At 35.3% G+C, this 25,077-nt stretch overlaps 1 protein-coding gene across 1 annotated transcript in view; it reads right to left on the reverse strand.

The window, feature by feature from the left end:
• The window catches only part of LOC131162000 (serine carboxypeptidase-like 42), a 55,956-nt gene extending 36,650 nt beyond the window's left edge, over window positions 1-19,306 (reverse strand). Inside the window, exons 1-6 of the mRNA XM_058118088.1 lie at window positions 18,935-19,306; window positions 18,208-18,315; window positions 17,897-17,989; window positions 17,604-17,696; window positions 17,344-17,429; window positions 16,924-17,202 (exon numbers count right to left, since the gene is read on the reverse strand). Of these exons, the coding sequence (XP_057974071.1) occupies window positions 16,924-17,202; window positions 17,344-17,429; window positions 17,604-17,696; window positions 17,897-17,989; window positions 18,208-18,315; window positions 18,935-19,199 (924 nt within the window). The 5' untranslated portion in view covers window positions 19,200-19,306. The remainder of the gene's footprint in view (window positions 1-16,923; window positions 17,203-17,343; window positions 17,430-17,603; window positions 17,697-17,896; window positions 17,990-18,207; window positions 18,316-18,934) is intronic.
• Between the last annotated feature and the right edge of the window lie 5,771 nt (window positions 19,307-25,077).

Raw genomic sequence — 25,077 nt, forward strand, 5'->3', positions numbered from 1 at the left:
TTTTTTTTAAATTCAATTTAACATACATAATTTACAACAAAATATAATTTGAAAAAAAAAAAAAAAACATAATGAAAAGTTTAACACTTAAGTGTTGTGGGTGTTGACTGATTTTTTAAAGCTATCTCATACGATGGAGATGAGCAGAGAGTCTAAGTGAGACCGAGAAAGGGGAGGGGCTCGAAGGTGCGAAGCACGAACGGCCAATGACTCCAAGCTCTGAAGCCAAAATCGAAGGGTTGGCTGGTAATGAGTGGCGACGACTTGCGGAGGGAGCTACCGAATAGCTATCGGTGACTCGCAGACATGGTTTTAAATAACGGCCGTTACGTAGCGTAACGGCCGATACTTAACGGAAATCGGAGGCCCCGAAACCGATACAGGCCAATAATGCGGTTCGAAAAAAATTCATGGCCGTAACGGCCGTTACGGACCGTTACATGGCCGACAGGTCGCAGATTCGCTGAAGGCTTTCTGCTACAGGCAGCAGCGCTGCTTTCCCCCTCTCCCCAGTCCCCACACCCATCTGCCATTCAAAGGGTAAAATGGAAAGTTACAAACTGACCTTGAAAATTTGTTGGCCGAAGCAATAAGAAGGCTTCGAAGCCTGAGAGTGAGCACACCGAGCAGATCTACTCATCTTCGCACTTCGCAGCCTTCTAGGACTCAGGAATTGCAGACTTGCAGTTGCAGCAGCTTGGCGAGTCACCGGCGACAGGTCTACAGTAGCTCCGCCGCCCCTGCGAGTCGCCGATAGCCCGTCGGCGCCTTCCCCCGCCAGTCGTCGCCTTCCCCCGCCAATCGTCGCAGTCGCCACCAGCCAGCCTCTCGATTTCAGCTTCGGAGCTTGGAGTCATCACTGCTTTGTGCTTCGCAGCCTTCGCTCCTTCGAGGCTCCTCTGAGTTCCCTCGAATCCCTCCCCTCTCTCGGTCTGACTCGACTCCTAGCCCCAGCGTATGAGACACTCTAACACTCAACACTCAACACCTACAGCACTTATCATTATGTTATTTTTTTTTAAATTATATTTTGTTGTAAAATAGGTTTGTTAATTGAATTAAAAATAATAATAATTTAACCGAGTAAAAAATTAGAAATCATTAATAATTATATAAAATAAATTTTCTTAATTTATAAATATTTTAATTGTATTATATTTTAAAAAATTAGAAATCATTAATAATTATGTAAAATAAAATTTTCTTAATTTATAATATTTTAATTGTATTATATCTTTTGAAAGATAATTATGAAAATTAATTCCATGACATAGCAAGCAATTATTAATAGTATATAATTAATATTTTTTAAGGTTAGTAAATAATTAATATTTACCAATAATAATTGAAGCCTTTTTTATAATAATATTTGAATATCCACTACTGCATTCACCATCTAAACAAAGCATTAAAATAATGTATGTACACAAGACATCCATGTGATGGCATTTTATATTATCTAGGCTTAATTGAGCTCTATTTTTCACCATTCTTAAAGAATTCCAAGGAATACTCTGCACAATTATTATAATATTTAGTCTTAGGATTTGCCAAACTTATAGAAATAAAATTAATTCATAGCACCAATTGGCTAACATACTATTTATGTCAACAGGACAAAGTGGTCATTTTGATGAAGAAGATATCATATTCACTCCCATCTATTGAAAAAATATTAAATAATATTCATATTATAAAAGAAAAAAAAATTAAATAACATCTGTCACCCATTTTATGTTACATGTGTATCTACTTGCCATTTCTTGAGTAGGGTGACCCTATTTATTAATATTTTTTAAGTTTTAAAACATCATTTTGACCTTAAATTTAAAATTAGGTAAAATAAATGTTTACATCTATTTTTTGTTTTTAGTTATCAAATAAAGTAAAAATTGATAACTTAATAAAAAAAAAATTAACCTAATAGTTAATACATTAATAAATCTGATTTTTACTAATTACTACTGGAATTTGTAGAAAAATTTAATTTTAATCCATATACTGAGAAAATGCTTAAAAAATTAAATAGTTTGTAATGTATGGATCTCTATTTGTGATGCTGTGATGTATATGAAAGTAGAGCAAAAATCTTTTTCACCTTTAAAATTACAATGTTAATTTCTTATAGTTATAAATGAAAATAAAATCAAGCTATAAAAAATAATGAAAATATCTTTTTAAAGATAAAGGAATATATTTTTTTGTAATAAAATATATAATATTTTATAATTTTGTTTATTTAATTATAAAAATAATAAACATTGCTTATTATTTTTAATCAAATATTATACTTTATTTTTACGTAATAAGTATTTAAAATTAGGACTATTTAGTACTTATTATTTAATATTTACTAAATTACTAATTATATTATTCCTGTCATTGTAGGAAGGTTGTAACTTTGTACTTTCTTTATGTTTTGTGTAGAGATCATCAAATTAAGTCTATCAATATGTCACGTGATAGAGGAAATGAAAACTTACCGAGTGAGGATATTGGATGGCATTTTGGTACTGCGGTGGACGGTAATAGACATGTTATTATGTGTAAGTTGTATGGCAAGATAATCAAATGGGGCATTACACGCTTGAAACAACACTTGGCACATAAAAAGGGTCAAGTAGCTGGATGCTCAAATGTAACCACACAAGTAAGAGAACAAATGATGAAACATCTACAACAGTATGCTGAGAAGAAAAGAGATAAACAAAAAAGGCAAGAAGAAGCGGAAGCCCAAATTACAGGAGAATTTGAGAATTTGAGCGATGAAGAAGACTTGGAAGAAGAAAGTATGAGATTTACTCGACAAGAAAGCATACGATCACAACAACAATGGGAAGAGAGACAAAGTTTTCGAACAAGAACAACTAGAAGGGGTAATATTTATGAAGAGGGAGGTGGCTCTAGCAGTGGTGCTACCAGTAGTTTCAATAGAACAAGAGCTCGATCTTATAGTGGTCGAGAAGCTGGAGGTAGTGGACGACAATGGATCAATCTTGATGCCCCTGAAGCTAGACTAAAGGCAATGGATCCTATTTTAGAAAGAAGCAAGAGTGCGAAACAACCAAAAATCAACAAAAAGTTACTGAAAGGTTTAAGAAGTAAATTAGGAAAAGCGGTTGGAAAATTCCTAATTTATAATCGGATTCCAGCGAATGTAGCTGACTCTCCATTTATGCAACCTATGCTTGATATTGCTACAGAGGTTGGAAAGGGGGTGAACGGTCCATCACCCTATGAGATATCTGAAATTTATTTGGAGCAAGAGTATCAAGAAATGAAAAATTATATTGCTTCTTTTGCTGGAATTTGGAAGGAGAGCGGTGTAACACTTATGTGTGATGGTTGTCAGGACCAACTAGAAAACACATTATAAACTTTTTAGTTTATTGCGATAGAGGCACCGTGTTTCATAAATCAGTTGATGCCTCTGATGTGCCAAGCAGAACAGCTGAATATTATTTCAGGTCATTTTATAATTTTAATTGTATATGCAAATAGTATTATGGACTTGTATGTTTTTAATTAAATAGTAGTAATTATTGAATCTATAATTTCATTTCAGATTAATGGACGAGGTGGTTGAAGAAATTGGAGAGGATAATGTTATCCAAGTAGTGACTGATAATGAAGCTGCAATGAAGGCAGGAGGAAAATTATTAATGCAGAAGGAGTCCAATCTCTATTGGACAGCATGTGCAGCTCATTGCATAGACCTTATTCTTAAAGATATTGGTAAGAAAAGTAACGTGAAGAAGGTCTTAGAAGATGCAAGAACAATAACCTCATTTATTTACAACCACACATGGACAGTGAATTTCATAAAATAATTCACAAATAATAGAGAGTTACTTCGCCCTACCATCACTCGATTTGCCACAAATTTCATTGCTTTGGAGACTATTGTTAGGCATAAACAAGCACTAAGGGAAATGTTTACATCTGATGCTTGGAAAAACTCAAGGTTTGGAATGGCAAAATCAGGCCCAACATATGATTCAAAGAAAATTATCTTAGGCAAAGAGTTTTGGCAAAAGGCCTCTGATATAATTAAAGTGCAAGAACCCTTGGTGAAAGTTCTTAAATTGGTTGATGGTGATGAAAAACCAACCATGGGCTTCATATACGAGGCAATTGATAGGGAAAAGTTGGTCATTCAAAAAGATTGCCGGTTTTACAAAGACTATTGAAAAATTATTGACAACCGGTAGAGTTTTCAATTGCACCAAGATGGTAAGTGTAAATCAAATACAATTTCTTATTATTTTAACTATTAAATTATGCATAGTTGCATTAGAAAACTATTGATTAATATGCTTCTAAATTTAATTGTAGGGTATTTTTCGAACCCACAATTTCTTTTTGGTGCCCCACCCTCTCCTGAAGTTGCTGGAGAAGTCATGGATGGAGTTAAAAAAGTGATAACCAAGTTGGTACCCGATATAGATACTCAAATTCGGGCTATTAGTCAAGTAAGTATTGGTTCCATTAAATTGAATAATGAATTGTTCTAGTATTCTGTAATACTTTCAAGAATAATTATTAATACATCTAATTAATTAATTATATTTCACAATCATCCTTTTTTAGTTGTTACTATATCGAGATAGGCAGGAGACTTTTGGAACCCCGTTGGCTCAAAGGGCAGTGAAACAAACAAATCCTGGTAAATATGGTTATATAGCTAAATAATGGAGAATGACTCTATTTTATCTCTTTGTGTTCAAATTTGACTTTTGAAATACGCTATACTAACATAAAACTCTTTTTAATTATTCATGCAGTTGAATGGTGGATTCATTATGGCTTGTGTGCTCCTGAGCTCCAAAGAATAGCAATCAGAGTTCTTAACCAGACCACATCAGCTTCGAACTGTGAGCGTAATTGGAGCACCTTTAGCCTCATCCATACGAAAACAAGAAATAGATTAAAGTACATGAGACTACAAAAACTTGTTTTTGTACATTATAACATGAGGTTAAAGTTAAGACGTACAATGAGAAGAAGCCAACGAGAAATTGAAGAGGGTTTCAATCTTATCAATTTGGACTACATTTTCGAAGAAGATGATCCTTTAAGTCAATGGTTAGAGGAGAGAGAGACACCACTACTCGACGGTCAGGACAATTCAAATTGGTTAAATGAAGAGGTTGGTCGTACTACAGAAGGAGGTGATCAACCACCAATAAACGCGCATGATGATTCAAGTTCAAGCCCTAAACGTACACAAAGTGATGACAATCTTGGTTTGAGCCCACCAAGTGATGATGATGGTAATAGTGGTGCTGGAGCTGGGGTTGGGGGGGGGTGGCAGTGGTGGTGGTGGAGGCGGCGGTGTAGAATATAATTATGGATATGATACAGGGACATCATTTGGAAGGGATATATATCCTTCTGATCCTTATGGACTACATGACATACCTGAAAATTATGACTTGGGTATTCCTCCAAGGAACCAATCTTCACAACCCAGGAGAAGGAGTGCTCGTGGTGACCCTAGCAATTCTACTGAAGATTCATATGGCGTGGTTCGTAGTTTTGACGACTTTGGTTTAGATGGTTCATCACACAATCATATGGATCTCATCCAGCATATCCACATTATGCATCTCGTGACTCACATTTTTATCCTAGTGGATCAGGAATCTTAGGATCTAGTGAGTCTTCTTCTATACACTACCCAGAGCCAGCCCCAGCCCCAACTATATCACCCCCTATATTAGTTGGATTTTCACCACCAGTACATTTTCAAGAGCAACAACGAAATGACGCAAACTTGGGTTCATTCAAGTATGTATTTTCCACAAGGATGGGGAGATAATTTCCCATCCCAATCTCAAGATACAGATGCAAATTATGAAGACCCTCCACGTCATTCTTTTTGGGGGTGACATGTGTTATGTTATAAATTTGTAATATTGTATTCATGTATTTTCAACTATTTATTAATATTTGATATTAATCACTTTTTAAATTCATGTATGTGTAATGTGTATATTGAGTATTAAGTCTATTGAGTATTGATTCATTTTTAGTAACTTTATGACTTTAATTAATTGATTCTTACATTTCTACATCTTTTTACTCATTAAAGTAATGTAAACTATAAAAAAATATTTTTTTTTTGTAAACAGCGCACTAAAATTAATATAAAAATCATAATGCCTATTAAAAAGCATTTGTATGTTGAATGAAAGCCTTCAAAATTCATTAAAAATCATGTATTAATGGATTTCATGCTTATTTTTTAATTTTGGCATGGTTGTGCATGCGTGAAAAAAATTCACTACTGTTACGCCCGCTTCTCGTTACGTAACACCCGCATCTCCCGCGACACCCGCGACTGTTTCGCCACGTTACCCACGACCGCGATTTTGAACCATGCTCGCAGAGGCGGCGGAGCTGTTGCAAACCTATCACCAGTGACTCGCCAAGCTACTACAAGTCTGCAACTCTTGCAATGCTGCGAAGATGAGTAGATCTGCTCACTCTCAGGCTTCGAAGAAGTGAAGCCTTCTTATTTAGCTTCGGCCAACAAAATTTCAAGGTAAGTTTTTTACTTTGCAATTTGCTCTTTGAATGTTAGACTTAGATAGTTAGATTGAATGGCAAATGGGTAGTTGGGAGAGGGGGAAAGCAGCGCTGCAGCAAAAAGCCTGCTTTAAGGACTTAGATTTCTACAAGCTGTCGGCCATGCCGTTACGAAGTGTAACATTGGGTAACAGCCGTTACGGACTGTTACGGAGACGTAACAGCCGTTACGGCTGTGAATTTTTTCCAAACAGCATTGTCGGCTCGTATCGGTTTCGGAGCCTTCGATTTCCATTACGTATCGGTCGTTACACTACGTAACGGCCGTTATTTAAAACCATGCTAAGTTGTGTATTATAGATATCTGGTTAAACCTAGGAAGAAGTGTTTAAAATTCAAATTCATCCCCCCCCCCCCCCCCTTTTTCTTGGGAATACACCAATTCCAACATCATGTTAGGGGTCTTCTTGCTTTAAGGCCATTTGAGTAATCTATTTTAGGCATGCGAATTCTCATCTCGCCAATTTAGTGCTACTTCAGCTTAAAAGATTTACCTCATGCTTCCACCATTCTGTTTGGTTGGAATTAGATTTTTGATTTCTTCGACATGCTTGGTGTTTTGCTATATTAGCTCAAAATTTTCTAAAAGGGTAAAGTTGTGTTGGCTCAGCATGTTGCACTCTGGGAGTGCGGCTAAGATTTTTGAAAGAGATATCTTCTTACTTGGGTAGCTTTGGTTCAATCTAGACTATTGTGTTATGATAGCAAAAAGAGCCTTTTAACAATACGGAGGTAGATGAGGCTTCAATGGATTTCAAGAAATAGAAGGATGTTTCAGATTTTTTGATTTGTCTTGGGTACCATAAAAATTAATTTTTCCTAATGGTTTTTCCAAAAGATCAACTTCTAGGTCTCCAACTTCATACCTTTCATTTAAGCATTACTGGGTAGACTTCTTCTTTCCTCTGTTTCTCCATGGGACATCATCATCACATTGACACATTCTTCATAAGTACTATCTATATCATAATAACAGTGACCTATTTCGAGATTTTTGAAATAATAGATTGGGTGTCCATCTAACCCAAAATGGGTGATTGGTGGTTCTTTATTTTTTTATTTTTTATTTATATTACATTTATCTTTGGAGTGAACTTCGTAGGTAATAGTACAGACACAAGAGTAATTATCTTTGGAGTGAACTTCAGGTAGGAATACTTAGATCTCAAAATTTCCTTCTTTTGGATAAAGGATGGATTAGAGGATTGAATGAGTTGGTAACTAGAGGGCTTCTTTTCATAGAAGGTTACCCATTTGTCTAGAAGAAGCTTCACAAGATCTTCTCTGGAAAGTTGTTGCATACGTGTCACTGATCATTTATGTGCCTACCATTTGTGCTTGGACTTTAAATGCCTACAATAACTTTGGATCATCAAGAGGCATATTGAAATTTGGGTAAAAGGTCAACAATATAGTGCTAGCATCCATTGTAACTTCTAGATTTCTTATGCACGCCTTTTGATATTCTTGGAGATGAGAATCAAGCAAGGCAATGCTAACCACTAGTAGTCCCTTTCTTGCATAGAGAGTAGTAGCAAGCTAGACATCATCAAAATGGGCATAAGTGAATCCTTGGTGTTGTTGAAATGCAAGGGAAGGATAATTAAAGAAGGTTTCCTTATCATATGCAAGAACTTGGAAGTGATCCATCTTTATGCTCGTATATATTCCCTAACTTTTTTAGAGGACGTTGGAGTGTGAGTTTTTTTTACTATTTGAACAAATTTAGAAGAATAACCCTATACAAAAACACATAAGGGATTTATTATATGGTATATTGGGTAAATAGGTTTTGCTATTTTATAGGACATAATTGACTTTATATAGGAAATTTGACTGATTTCATAGAAATTTGGGAAGAGAAAGGAGAAGGATGACTGAAGAGTCTAGGCGAATCTAATGCCATATATGGGTGGTCATAGTCTATTACCAATATCCCTCTAGTTTATATGAGCCTTTTTGCCATAAGCATGATACAACCTCCTTCATTTGGTATCACAATACTACAGCTAAAAAAAGATACTAAAGATACCTTATTCACACTACTACTACTACTACTACTACAAAAGAAAGAGCCTTCAAAGGTTTTCTAATTTGAAAGTTGTTAGTATTTATTTAATTAAGAACAACCAACCACGTGAAAGACTTAATTTTTTTGGGATGCTTGGCCTTCCAAATTATAGGACATGAAGAATTAGAACAGATCAAGAATTTAGAAAATTTTTGCAAGAATACACTCCCGAATGATCCAAGGACCAAGTGTGAACATCCCTCGCCAGTGAAAGATTACTTCCATTCAATAAGGATAGCAAAGAATGCAACTTATCCATCTCCCTCTCATTAAGAGGTCTCCTAATTAAATGAAGGTTCCACGAAACCAAATGACTACTCAAATAAAAAAAGGGGCAGCCCAGTGCACAAAGCTCTTGCATTTCCTCAACAAAAAAAAGATATGGCTCCATTTTGCTCAACAGACAAACGAAAGAGACAAAGGAAAGAAGTGGATAAAACTTCATTACCTAGCCAAGGGTCTTTCTAGAAACAGATATGTGACCCCCTCCCCACCACAAATAAAGATGTGAGGGGTAAAGGAAGGATAAATCTAAGAAATGGACCTCTATGTACTCCCCAAAGAACATCTTAGATTACTGTTGATATCCCACCTAGTCTCATCCAACTCAAACTTGTTTCTTATTACTCGATGCCAAAAGGAAGATTCTTCTAGAGGGAAGCGCCACATCATTTAGCTAAAAGGGTGTATTTTTAGACACCAATTTACCTATACCCAATTATTATTATTGGCATGTTTTGAATATTATAAAGATTCCTTTCCCTTATATTGGCCATGCAGTTATTTTCATCAAATAAGGCAAGAAAATACTGCTTTTCTTTATTTCCTTTTTTAAATTATTGAGATCCCAACAATTTCAATATTTATATATTATTTTCTATACAACACATAGTATGACCAATTTAACACTAATTAAGTAGTTCACCACCGAGGCAGATAGTAGAGTAACCAGTTTTATGCTACTTCAATAGGAGCTAACAAAGGGCATGGATTGGAAGCGAGCAAGTCCTATCTAAACAATGTAATTTTCTCAATAAATAAGATTCTACCAATTGACGAAAAAACTAAAAATAATTTGTCAACATTTTAATTGACTTTTTTGAGCATAACCTTTATACTAGTTGGGGTTCAAAATGACTAAGTTGTTAAGACTCCATGCTTGATATAATGTCTTGATGCATGGATGTCAACAATCAAGCTATATATAAAAGAATACCCTATCTATATCCACACTTCAAAAAAGTGCTCTTTAGTCATGAAAATATCAGTGACCAATCCAAAATAGTAACTAATAATGCATATTATCAATGATAGCTTTTTGTTTTATGCTATTTTCACGGTTATTATCCATCACTAATACTTATCAGCGATGGTTTTGATTTGTACTTGTCGACATCAAGTTTTGAGGATCCATTTGGGTTGCCAACATTTGGTGACCATTTTGAAATCAAACAAGTGTAGAGTACCAAACCATCGGTCCTCTAACTTGCCCATTTTACTTTAGAAAAATAGAGTCACCACTTTAATTTTTTTTTTAAAAGTTAAAATAAAGGAAAACATTTTAAGAAATTAGGTTTGGGAGTACAATTGTGAATAGGGAAGGTAACACTTTAAATTCTCATTCTTAAAAATTCAAAGGGTTAGCACCCTAAAACATCCATTTCGTTGAATAATTGTCGTATTTACCTTGTGTGTGTGTGTGTGTGTGTACATCCCTTTTTGAAATGATTTTCAAAAAACAAACCTCAGAGTTTTGGAAAAGGGGTGAAATATACTTTTGAAAAGTAAGTCAACTGCCCTTTGCAAGTTTTCATCTCTTTAGAATGGATCATTTCAAAAAATGCTCAACATTTATCCCCTTTGAAAAGGCTTTTGTAGGACTTTTCCAGAGGTCTAGGCCTCATGAAAGCCCCTACTTTAATGTCAAATCTAAAAACTGAACAATACAAAGAACGAGCATAAATATACACATGCATGCAAACAATGAAGCAATACAAGGGAAATTTGAGTTTTTGTCTGGAATAGATGAACTTGCAAAATAGATTGCCTACATATCCTCAAGAGAGGAGTCAAGCCATCTATAATTTGAAAAATCTTTTTCAAAAACAACTTCAAAAAGAATCCATTTGAATGATCTTTTGCAAAATCATTATCTTAAAACACTTGAAGAGCATGTGTATTCTTAAAACCTTCATTGAAAAATATCTTATTCTTGATTAAGAAATAAAGTTTTTTCAATGAATTTTTTATAAAATAGAGATCAAAAACAGGTTTTGTACATTTGAAAACCATTTTTTTCACCCTCAAGCTGTTTCATGGGTGATCGTCTTGAAAATTATTTTTTGTAAAAACTTGAAAATGTTGTGGATTTTTGGAAGGAGAATCACAAACCCGACTTGAAACTCTTGTTAGAAACTTGGAGAGCAACCAAAAGTCCCATCATGGGTATATGACTCCAAGGTTTTGAAGAAAAAACCTAACCCTTGAATGATTCGGAAAAAACATGAAGATAATGCTTGATTTCATAAAAATTTCATTTTTTATGGAAAAAATCATAAAACCCTTGCAAATCCAGCATAAGACTCAACCAACTACACTTACGTAAGTGTAGGAACTTAGAGCAAGACCAAATCCTAGAGAAAAGTATTAAAAAAAGGTGCAACATGGAACTTGCTAAGATTTGGTGATTGACTGCCCACTGAAAAGTTTAGAGGGTCGGTTGACTGCTTGTAGCCACAACAGCTACCTTTTCAAAATCACACAAACCAGTTGATCGCTTGCATGGACCAATCGATTGCCTACATTGTAAATGTACAATTTTTTGCCATTTTTGAAACTATTCTAATGCATGATCATACACATCTTGAAGATAAATGAAAACACTGCAAAATAACATTCAAAGCATCATAGAAACATGAAGAAAAACAAAGTAGATCTCATATAAGTCCTAGAACATGCTTCTAAGGAACATGTATGTGATGCTTATGAAAATAAATAAAATTATATTGGAGAAAGGGTTAGGCATTGACCTTAGAATGCACCTTCACTTTCAAGTAAGGGCCTCTCTTTAAAAGATATCTCCCCAAATGCCCCATGAACAACTTGAAGGAATGAAGTTTCCTTCTTTCTTCTTTCAAAAAATATCCCCTCTTTTAAACCCTTTTTCACAAAAATTCTCACCTTACCCTTTCTTGAACATGCCCTAAACTCTCCTTAAGAGGGTCTCTTATAGACCTCTTGAGGAGTGGAGGGAAATCCTTTTTGAATTTAAATTTTGAAAATTCAAATTTAAAAGTTAATTATCAATAACTACCAACCATCAACTGTCATGGCTGGCAATTGACCTATGGCATCAAAGGGGCATGTGGCATGCCCAAAACCTCCAACCAATTGCATTAAAGCAATTCAAAATTCAAATTTGGGGTAGACTAGTCAATTGTCGTGAGGAGCCAGTTGACCGCCTATATGATGGCACCAATGGTTAACTAGAGGGAAGACTAGTCGACTTCCAAGAGGGGCCAATCGACTACGCATAGCTCATTTTCTTTCTTTTTTATTATTTGCTTCCATTTTTTGTACATTTGAAAGGACCTTTATTTTGGGAGGTAAAAAATGTCTATCGACAGCATTGACATTCACTAACCTCAAATTCCCAAGATATTGACACAAATATTGGTGATTCTTTTTTTTATACTGTCACATTATATCCAATTTGATAAACATCTAAGAACCTCTATAACAAGTTTAATTTGATTTATGGTATATCAATGACACCATTTTATATTCCATCTCAATGATGAGAGATGCTGCATGGACTTAGTACGATGGTTAGAATAACCAAATGCTAAATAGTTCATGGGGATGTAATGATCATGTCCCTATTATTGACCTAAATGTTGCAGCTATAGATCTAAAGGAACTCAGAGGCATGGTTGGCAAATAAAGATGTGGATTTACCATGATGAATGATATTCTAAGTGCATATGAATTGGACTTTAGTCTAGATAGTGATAACGATGAAGATGATGATCCAATTGATAAGAAGCTCGTAGAACCACAATTAACATACAGTATCTATGAACTATTTGATGTACACTGAATTCATGCTACATAATCTTTAATGTTCACACATATTGATCCACTTATTCCTGGTCCACAACTTGACTAAGGAGTAAGGACATGATTCACACATGACTAAGTTGGAAGTTTGGAACTCTTTATCCAAATGTAGAATCAAGGATAAAAGGTTATGGAGTCTAAATTGAATGAATGACTTCTAGAATGTAAGAGACATAAAGAAAGAAATTGTCCTTGGAAGCTTTATGCTTTATTTCATAAATCACTTGGAGAATTTGCATTTATATGGTATAGAAATCTTCACGAATTTGTCTATCTAACTATGTCCCAAGATGATGCCTAGCTAAATATAGAGTGATTGCTAAGGTAGTTGAAGATCTAAGATATGACAACAATAGTGGCTTTAAGCATTGTCGTTTAAAGTTGTTTCAATTATCATCATTTATAAATGTGTTCAACAATTGGAAAAAGTCCTACCAACATGATATATTCTAGTGCAAATTCGTGGTTTCATGTGGTGTATGCTGCACTGATGTCATTAGAGCATCCATGTTTAATTATGTTTTCTTCTTTTGGTTTTTTGACCCTTTTATTAAATTTTTTAGTTATTATAAAATAATCATAACAATTTATATGTCGTATTTGTATTGGAAGTACAAGGAAAAAGTGCTAATCACCAACAAGTTTGATGAATAGATCTTTTCAATAGAAACTTTAACATGACACTTTGTAATCCCTGACTAAAGAAGTGTGGGGATTGGGCAAACTTTATTGGAAATCTAGAAAATTTGACAATATCATATAACATCTTTAAAATATTACAGAGGCAATTATTGGATAAGAGAGAGAGACAGAGAGAAAAAGAGAGAGAGAGAGAGAGAGAGAGGGGCAAATGCACATCCTATGCTTTGAGGCTCTTGCAATGTTGCCATTTGGCAACAAAATGCAAGTGCCCATGAGGTTTTAATATTTGCATGGACAAAATGCATTTTTCAACTAAGATAACATGCCAATCTTGTCACATACACAAAGAATAATGACCACTCTACTAAGATAACATGCCAATCTTGTCACATACACAAAGAATAATGACCACTCTCTCCACCTAAGAGATTATGCTTCCATGTGCAACAAATGGCAATCATGTAGGTTGGTATGTTCCTATATCATGACACACGTGAGAAGGTTGTCCTTCATTGGTAATAGTTTATTAATCATTCTAATAAGTTGATGTAATATTATATGTGCTATATGGTGCAACCAATACACATGAAGACTACTAACTAAAACTTAATATCACATTTAAATCCTAGACTAGTTAGGGGAAAAGGGCATCCAAAATCATCACAACAACTAATGAAATGAGCTAGAAATAGAATGTGGGATAGAGGGAAGGTTGTGCTCAAGTACAAATCACATGCTATAGATTGTTGTCCAATAATGTATTCCCAATAATATTATAGGTGATAGGACTTGGCTATGACATTTTCTTAACTTAACAAATCAAACTAATTTTGTAAAATATTTAAGTATTTTGTTCGTTGACTTGCTTATTTTGCTTAGTTGTTTATGCATCTAATTAGACAACTCAATGGGTGCATACTTTACATGGATACACATAAGTCATCAATTCACAAAGATATATAAATGCATGATCCAACCATTGTTTATATGTTGTAGAAATGTCGTTTCATCACTAGATTCCATCACACCTAGGAATAGTTCCACTCTAATAGAGGATATATCTATTTTTTAGGACTTCATAGGGTTGGATTCTTCCAGCTTGAATGGCTCAATATCATTATCTTTGTTAAGCGTTGAAGGTCTAAGATGCATACATTTTAAATATTGGTTAGGAAGTCATGATAACACTACGTTAGTTTATAGTTGATATACTAGGAATAGGAGTGTTATGATTGAGAGGTCCAACTTGCAATAGGGAGATGTATGCATTAATATTTTGGGAGTGGATCCTTTCCTAGATAATGCCTTTTGCTAGGTTGGTTGAAACTTATTTGGTTGGGTAACCAAACCAGTTCAAGCAAGTAAAAGACAATGATGATGGGGTTTGTTTGCATCAATGGATTAAGGCATACATTCTACATCTTATGGAGGGATATCCATTTGTAAACAAGTCTTCTACCATGGTCTACCTCATGTTTCTCTATACATAGATGATTTGGATAAGATTTATAGATATAGTTGGCTTTATCCACCTTGCATAATTATATATGGAGATGTGTTAAGCAACTGAATGTGGCATGAAAGGGGATACAAACATACTTCTTTAAGTGTAGGCATAGTTTGACTAGTGGTATAACATCAAAATAACATGTTATGATTATTTACAATCATATGCTATTGGTATAAGAAATTAATTTGTGATGAGCAAGTGGAAAGTAGCATTCTAAATGAGACTATAACACTGTAATACCATGTTTCTACTTTCATGGTATATATATTAGTTAAATCAAAAGGATTGACCAAGTTTACATATCCTCCAATCCACAATCTAAAACTCTCATATAATGTTCTTAATAATTTATAACCAAATTTTTAGTTTTTCTCCGATGACGTGCAATTTGTCTGAAAACTACTCATGGTTAAGTTAGGGCATTATCTATGTATCATGAGTGTGGAGATGCAATTAGGCAGACAATATCTCTACTAATATATTTTCAAATTATAGAGTTGTATTGGCTTGAGCATGAGTTTAGATACTTCTGCATAGTGTAAGTCATTCCAATTGAATTTAGCATAGTTTATGCATTACCAAACTTCATGTTGTTGACAAGTAGTAGAAAATTTATCCTGAGGTGCCAAAAATGACCACCAGTTACTACTATCAAACCCTATAAACCTACTTAAATGGTGTGCTAAAGGTCATGGGATGCGTGTCCAAGAATACTAGGATAATAATGATGATGTTGGTTTGACCAGTGTTGCACATATTGCTACACCATTCATGAATTTCCTAATACCTATAGCTTGCTTTTGTTTCATAAGCTGAAAGAAGCTAGGTGTCACGAGCAAGTAGAATTCCAAAGCCACAAGAATCACCTTTGTTTTAATCTGCCCAATAAGGTAAGAGAGGCTATGGCATGACCAGCCTTGTTCCATTTGAAATGGTAGCTAAGGAACCAATGAATTTTAAAATAAGGGTGTTGAACTCACACTCCACAAGCACTGAGGTCACTCCCATCCCCACAACACAACCCTCGTGTAAGTGTACTTGCTACTAACCACCCACAAGCCAAAGCTAGGGTAAGTGACCCCATCCTACTTGTGATGGACATACTCAGCTCAACATCCCTTGATAATCTAATTTGTATAAGACAACATCACTCGAGGGCACACCCAAGGGCTAACAACATGGATGCACATCCTAACCTCTAGGTTCAAGAGTGACGTGAGACCTCATTCTCTACTAGGTTAACCATAGGGGTCCTGATTCAACATAGATTCCCAAGACATCCCTCTTTGAATTTCAAGAGCCTGCCCAAGAACTCCTTGCCGAGCTCACATAGTGCCCAAAAAGGAGATCAAGAGTGGTAGGATGGTTACCCAATGTTAGCCCCCAAAAATATCATCTTTCATTACATTCCCTTGATGAATGGTCAAACCTGTATAATTTACGTGATCAAATCCCTTGATCTTAGGCTGCTGGAGCTTATCCTAATATCCTTTGTTAACATTTCTGCATATTCTTATTCAAATCCAAATCAGCTAATGCTTTTATTGTCCAAGATCATAATGGGCATGTCTTAACTTTTCTAACAATCTGAGGCGCATAAATCCTATAATAGGTCGTTAGGCTGAATTTCTAAGGTATTGGTTTTATACCCTATTCCAAGCTATCAACCAAAAATTTCCCAGATGCTTCCTTATGTACCACACAGCACACGTGGCTGACCTCACCAGTGAACGTCCTCTCAAGAGTCTCAAATGCATTTGCTTTAGCCAACAATTTTTTTACTACCTAACACAAGGCGTCGGCACTTGTTTCATCAATTTCATCTTTCAAATTATCACTAAACATTATCAAATTTCATAAAGATATACCTAAGTTGTTAAAGAACTTTGCTTTTTTTTCCCCCCTCTGTGAATCCTTTCTTTTCCTATTAGTTTCTTTTTCTTTTCTCCAAATAAATTGTAAAAGAGGAGAGGAGGAAAGAAATATATACCATTTTCTGCAGACGCAGCTCTTGCTCTACTATAGATGGATTGCAAACATCCAAGATTATATCATAGTTGTTTATATTATCACCAACAATGCTGTTTGCTTGTGTTATAGCTTGGGAGCATGAACTGGTCACGTTGTGAGGACTAGCGAAGGTGTAGTCATTAAAATCACATTCATTCATGATGGCAAGACCCACTTCGTCAGAAATCATTCCATGTGACCAGAAGAATTCGTAAGTTGCCGAAGCATCCCTGTCCAGCCTCAGAAGTGGATTTCCGATCTGTTTGAGAGAGAGAGAGAGAGATAGAGAGATGCCAATGAATCTCCAAGAAGATGCGTGCAGGAACACTGGGCAGACAGAAGTACACAGAGCATGTGTATAAAAGATGGGGAATTGGATACATGGGGGTGGTTTTCTTACTGCAACTCCTTTGATGTTGAACTTGAAACCGGTGGAACGAGCATTGTAGTCCAGGAGAGCAATGGCCAGCTGCGGAATGTAATGCCCTATATGACGCAACCTTCTACAAATTGGTAAATTGTAACAAGAATAGAATTGTAAAAGGGAACTGTGGAAAATAGGAAAAGAAAATACGAGAATTGTAAAGAGAAGTCATTAGTGTGTTGAGTTGTGTTTCCCTATGTATAAAAGAGCAGAGGAATTGCAAGTACTACTCAGACCTGCATAGCTTTCTCCAGTGAGGAACAAATCTATGCGTTTAAATGCTGGAAACTTTTTGTACCATTTCAACATGAACGTTAGCATGTCCTTGGCTGCCAAATTCAAAGATGAAAATTTTATTTAAAATTAGGTTGCAAGGGAAAGTATGAAATTCAAGTCTTTGATTTAGATTTGTGTAGATATAGGTGAATTTAAATTTAAGATCCCAATTTCAACTTCTCAAGCACGAGTGTAATGTATTAAAATCAATCTGATTAAGAAAAAAAGTGAAGTGTGGGACAGTAAATTTTACCAGTGGAGGCATCCCCAGAAATGTAATCTGAAGTTGTGTTGGAGTATGACCACCCCACTCCGGCCGGAGACTCGACAAATAGGAGATTTGATGCTGCCAAGAGCAAAGCAAAGAAAATCAAGGTACAAAATAAAGGGTGTTCAGAAATTAAAATAAAAAAAAAAAAAGGAAAAGAAAAGAAAAGAAAAGAAAAGGAAAGAGAAAACAGAGTACTTAATATAATCGGGTTTAAATAAATAACAATATTAAAGAAGATAAAAACAGTCTGTGATTGCATAAAGACTACATTAAAAACAATCCATTAAGTATACCTTTATTCCAAGATTTTGAATTTCTTCTGAGTCCTCGACCATCGCCTTTGGGAAAGAAGGGACCCAACTCCGTGAAGGCACCCCCACCAACAGAGGAGCAACCCGGCCCTGAAAATGTAAAGTTCCTGTTAATAAAATAAAACATATTGATGCGCATGTAAAAATAACTGCAGGAAGGATATTGACGTTGAAAATTGAAAGTTGTCTCTTTAAAAAGCATATAGTGTAGGCGGGGTGAGGCCGACCTCGTTAGTCAACGGGTTTTCAGGATCTGTGAAATTTTCAAGCGCCCATTTCTTACATAATGAGAAGACAATGACAATTAAACATTATCTTCCAAAAAAAGTAAGGATTGAATAGTGCAAATTACAGTTTAAAGGCGAAAAACCAGACAAAATAGATGGGCAGGCTCACCAACAGGACAAGAACAGTAGTCATGTTAAACACAGAACAGAACTCACTTCAAAAGCATCACATTTTGGACAAAACAACAGAACCAGCCCATTGGCTTTTCTTTTCTTTTCAAATTTTAGAAGGGCAAGTGTTACGTGGGAGATTGACTGCTAAGATGCCACACCCACTTTGGAAGCATGAAAATAAATAAATAAATAAAGCCTAATCTGAAGAAGAAGAAGAAGAAGAAGAAGAAGAAGAAGTGGGTTAGTGCCTAGTTCCATTTTCTGCAATTGGGCCATCAGAGAAGAGAAAAGAGAGAGGGAGAAATGACCTCCATTGAGCCAGAGAGTGAGGGGCTTGTGATCAGAGGCCTCCTCTGCTTCGACGAAATAATAAAACAAGCTCCTCCCCTTCTTCACATCAACATTAACATACCCCGCAAACTGCCTGAAACCAACCTTCGGTTGATCAGGCAGCCTCACCACCAAATCCTCAACTGGGTACGCCACCACTGCTAAAACCCACCACCCAAAATTCATCGCAACAAACCCCAATCCACAAAGGGAAAGCCAGCGGCGGCTACCCATCTCACCCATTTCCCAATCCCAAAGGTGCTCACCGCATACCCAGACTTTTGCCTGCAATTCTTTGCCTCTGCTGGGTAAGTTGACTTTATCCGTCGACTAAAAAAATAAAAACAAAAAAAAGGAATTTTTTAAATTATCTGTAGACAAAAAACAGAAAAAGAGGAATTTTTTTAATATTAAAAAAATAAAAAGAAGAAAAGGTTTTTACGGAATTATGAAGAAAAAAATAGAAAAACACAAAAACACAAATATGTATTGGGGGAAATATTATGCAAATGTATCTAACCGACTTGTAAAAAGTCAGTTCAATACTAAAATAAATAAATAAAAACATTTGCAACAATTTGACGAGATGACCATGTTAGTCAAAGGAGATAGCTGACTGACGCATTGTCAATCAGTGCATGGAATTCAAGTGAAAAAAAACAGTAAAAAGTGAGAGAATTGACTTTCCAAAAGTTGGTTATCTACCTAAAATAAATTTAGTGTGCGCACACTACGCATTGGATAGCACAAAAAATGACCAAAAAAAAAAAACATTTCCTACGGCAAACCGACTTTCCAAAAGTCGGTTTGCCCCACGTGGCCAAACCCTAGTCATTCCTTCCTTCTTAACTCCATCACATGCACAATTAGTTGTATTCAAAACTTACTTTTGGTAAGTTGGTTTTGACATGCATGTACCAAACCATGTAGCTCATGTTTGCTTACCCCATCCCTTTTAGCTACTCGTGTGCCCCATCTCCCCACCCCCCACCCCGGTCTCCTATTTATTCTCCTTTCATCCCCCACTTTCCACTCATCCTTTCTCCTTCTTTCATTTCATTATTCCTTTCTCCTTCAATCTCCCTCGCCACTTTCAAGCGTTGCGTGAATTTTTTTAAGATTTACTTTTAAAACTACTCTCTTTCAAGGGTCAACAACGATGGTGTTAGTGACGGTTAAACTAATTTTTAATTTTTACTTTTTTTTGTGAATTAATTTCATTTGATATTGAGGTATTAATATATATATATATATATATGAAATATTTGTTTATGTAAATAAAAAAAAAATTGTTCCATATTTTGTGATTTACTCAAAACATTTATTATTGTGATGTAATTTTTTTATGTTGCAGATAAACTCTATTTTTGAAACTTCAGAATGACGGTAGCTAACGAAGTTATGGTCTTATTATACGTTAACGGTGATATTATACATGGATCGACTAGTATTGAGTACACTACAAGGTCAACAAAGGCAATTCGAGTTAGAAGGATGATGAAGTTAGAAAATTTTAAATAGAAAATATATGAAGGATTAGATATTGATCCAAATGAGTACATGTTAGAATTGACATCGAGATATCCGCAACGAGGGGGTGGTGGGAATTTTTTGTACATCGGCATCCCAATAAAAGATGATGCAAATGTCCTAAGTACGTTGGACCCACAAAGTTCTTGTTCGAACGTGTATATAGTTGACATTTTGTTAAACGCATTCCTCAAAGTTGGAGTATGGGTAGAGCTCCAAATATACAGGAAGAAGCATTTCTCCATCCTCAATCTTAACAGTGTCGTCATCTATAGGTAATCTTATAATGATGGTGACATCTTGGAGTGTTATCATCGTCTCGCCACAGGGAAAATGAAATGTGTGCATCTCAGGACTCCAGCGCTCCAGCAATGCGCTAATTAAGTGGTGGTCGAGTCGAATGTACCAAATCTGATACAGTGGATAGAATACAAATCATTCAATCCACGGAATGCTTTGAGGATCAACTTGTCACTGTGTTTCTAATGTGCACACACACTGACGCCCTTTAAAGGCGTTAGAATGATCCTCCTCCCATACCCTGTAGGAGGGATGTAGGGTCTCCAATGTCAAGATGGAAGAATCATTTGGACCAAACTCCATGCCTCAATATTAAATAAAATGGATATCTAAAATGAAAGTCAAAACAAAAATTTATGAAGGTGGTGGGGAGCCTATGGAAACTAATGCAATTATAAATAGAGGGTTAGGGGGAGGGGGAGGATGCATCGGGGGGAGCATGTTGGGTGCAAGGGGGGCGCACATGCTCATGACAGCCTGTCATCGATTGTCAAGGGGGAAGCATGGAAAGGAATGACTGGGGTTTGGCCACGTGGGATAAACCGACATTTTGAAAGTTGGTTTTGCCGCTAGGAAATAGTTTTTTTTTTTCTATCATTTTCCATGTTGTCTAGTGTGCAGTGTGCGGAGAATTGACTTTTGAATAATCGATTCTCTCACTTTTTACTCTTTTTTTTTTTCACTTGAATTTCGTGCATTGACTGGCAATGCGTCAATCAACTATCTCCTCTGGCTGGTACTGCTCTCTCATCCAACTATTGTAGGTTTTTTTTATTATTATTATTGTTTAAATATCGAATCGACTTTTAAAAAGTCAATTCGGGTACATTTATTTTTCCCCACTGTATATATTTATGTTTTTTTCCTTTTTTTCTTAATAATTCCATAGAAAACTCCGAAGAAGAATGCATATTCAATTTATTCGTTGAGATGGGCACATGAATCTTGGGACCCTTTAACGAAAAGGCATGATCAAGATCATATTTAAACAGAATTTGCTATTGTACAGTTTAGATATAAAGGTATATTTATAACAAAGAGAAAGAGAGGAGTTGCAGACTTTTGGCAGTGGAGTGCTGTATGGATTGGTCACTTTATAGCAGCTTGGGTTCTACCAAATCACATCAGAGAGAGAGAGAGAGAGAGAGAGAGAGAGAGAGAGACGTTGGAAAAGGGAAGTGAGAGTGTAGGAGGGAGGGGCGCAGGGAGCTGTTTGGATTCGTTAGGCATATGTTAGAATGCATCTTCACTCCCTTTCTTTGGTCGCTGGCATCGCCTATTTTATTGGATTTAACCTTCTTCTTTTTTTTCCAATCTATCACAAGCCACTCTTTTTCTTTAATGACGTCAAATCATTCAGATTAGATTGAAAATTTTATTAGTTTTACGATTAAAAATATAAAAGGGTGGGTGCTCATATACATGATCAAAGTTAACAACTAATCACTTAAATCATCTTGTATTAATATATATTTAATAAAGAAAACTTCCTCTCATAAATTAATAACATCTTTGAAAGTTTATTCCATTTTCAATCATTTTTAACTTCTATTAATTTACTAGTTGTTTTGTTATTACAATATTTATAAATCATTGCTCCCAATATTTTTTTTATTTTAAATTTAAATAATTTTATAACTTTCTATTATCTTATTAATTGCTAATTTAAATTTGAAAGTGTCCGTTTAGTTGCGAAAATATTTTTAAAATTTTTTTTCGTAAAATTATAGAATGTCAACTTATTTTTTAACCTTTGAATTACAGTAATTATTAACCTTATTTCAATTATTATTTTTGATATTGTGTTTATAGTGAGTTGGGACAATTTTCTTTTAATACTCTATTGTATACATTGAATTTGTACAAAAATACTTTGTACAAAACTTTTTTGGTGGACTTGGTCGAGTTGAAGAATCAATTTACAAACCGAACCCAAGCCATATGGAATGAAACCCACCACCCAAAATTCATCGCAACAAACCCCAATCCACAAAGGGAAAGCTAGCGACGGCTACCCATCTCACCCATTTCCCAATCCCAAAGGTGCTCACTACAAACCCAGACTTTTGCCTGTAATTCTTTGCCTCTGCTGGGTAACGTGGCTTTATCTGTGGACTAAAAAAACAAAAAAGAAACAAAAAAAGAGGAATTTTAATATTAATAAAAATAAAAAGAAGAAGAGTTTTTTTACGAAATTATTAAGAATTTTTTTAAAAAAAAAACACACACACACAAATATGTATAGGGGAAATATTATACAAATGTACCCAACTAACTTTTAAAAAGTTGGTTCAATATTAAAATAAATAAATAAATAAATAAAAACACTTGCAACCACTGTACGAGACGGCAATGTCAATCGAAGGGGATAGCTGACTACCGCGTTGCTAGTTAGTGCACGAAATTCAAGTGAAAAAAAAAAAAGTAAAAGGTGGGAGAACTAACTTTCCAAAAGTTGGTTCTCTGCCTGAAATAAATTAAGTGCGCGCAGACTGCACATTGGAAAGCACGAAAAATGATAGGAAAAAAAAAAACATTTCTTCAGACAAACCGACTTTCCAAAAGTCGGTTTGCCCCACGTGACCAAACCCTAGTCATTCTTTCCTTCTTAACTCCCGCACATGCATAATTAGTTGTATTCAAAACCTCCTTTTGGAAAGTTGGTTTTAACATGCATGTACCAAACCATCTAACTCAATGTTTGCTTGCCCCATCCCTCTTAGCTACTCGAGTGCCCCATCGCCCCCCACCCCAGTCTCCTATTTATTCTCCTTTCATCCCCCACTTTCCACTCATCCTTTCTCTTTCTTTCATTTCATTATTCTTCCTTTCTCCTCCAATCTCCCTTACCACTTTCAAGTATTGCGTGAATTTTTTGAAGATTTACTTTTAGAACTACTCTCTTTCAAGGGTCAATTACAATGGTGTTAGTGACAGTTGAACTAATTTTTAGTTTTTACTTTTTTTTGTACATTAATTTCATTTGATATTGAGGTATTAATACATATATATATATATATGAGATAATTGTTTATGTAAATAAAAAAATTTGTTCCATATTATCATGATTTACCAGAATATTTATTATTGTGATGTAATTTTTTTATGTTGCGGATAAACTCTATTTTTGAAACTTCAAAATAGTGGTAGCTAATGAAGTTACGGTCTTATTATACGTTAACGGTGATATTGTACATGGATCGAACAGTATTGAGTACAACACAGAGTCAACAAAGGTGATTCGAGTTAAAAGGATGATGAAGTTAGAAAATTTTAACAGAAAATATGTGAACGATTAGATACTGATCCAAATGAGTACATGTTAGAATTGACATCAAGATATTCGCAATGAGGGGGTGGTGGGAATTTTTTGTATGTCGACGTCCTAATAAAAGATGTTGCAAATGTCCTAAGTACGTTGGATGATTACGCGCTTAAATTGCGTAATTAGGTGCTTTAATTCATGCATTGGGAATCTTATTTTGTATTTAAATGCCTAATTACTCTCAATATTTTAAAATTATGTTCTATTTATAATATTTGAGTTTAATTAAGTAATTTATGAAATTTTGGTATTTTTTCTTGTAGGGCAACTATCGGAAGCCAAAAACCAACGACAGTACTTTGCAATCTGTGCGTAAATCTCTCATCCAACCTCTGATTCAGATGATTCAAGATGCCGTAGAAAGATAAGAAAACAATCTACAATTTTCGTGTTTTGTTTTTTGCAAAATACTGGCAGCATCAAGGCTGAAATCAGACGTGAAGTTAGCATACGCCGTTTTATGGATTTTTTCAACAATTCTTCGTAATCTTGGCGTAACTTTCTCATACAAGCTCCGATCGAGATGATTCAAAATTTTGGGAAAAGCTGAAAAAGAGCTCTGCATCTTTTGTGTTTTAAGTTTTGAGAGTTACGAGCTGTAAGAGGGTCGAAAGTGGGCTTGAAAGAGGAGGTCAGTTCATGTACCTTTGAAAAAAAAATAAAAATAAAAATAAAAAAATGAGATGTGACCCAGCCATGCAGCCGGGTCATCTCATAAGGGCAGTGTGAGCTGGGTACATACAAAGGAAAGACAAAAGAATGGAAAGAAAAAAAGAAAGGAAAGAAAAGCAAAGAAAGAAAGGACAACAAGGAAAGGAATTGGAAAAGTCAAAAGAGGTTTCCTTGTGGAGAGTGCCGTGTGCAAGAAGAGATTTGGGGAGAGCAGCATGCGCTGGGGCTGGAAAGGAGGTAGAGGCCGGACCATAGGAAAGAAAAAAAGGATTTTCTTGGGGAGAAAGAGAAGGG

Source organism: Malania oleifera, chromosome 8 (genome assembly GCF_029873635.1).
Source record: "Malania oleifera isolate guangnan ecotype guangnan chromosome 8, ASM2987363v1, whole genome shotgun sequence".
NCBI classification, from domain to species: Eukaryota; Viridiplantae; Streptophyta; class Magnoliopsida; order Santalales; family Ximeniaceae; genus Malania; species Malania oleifera.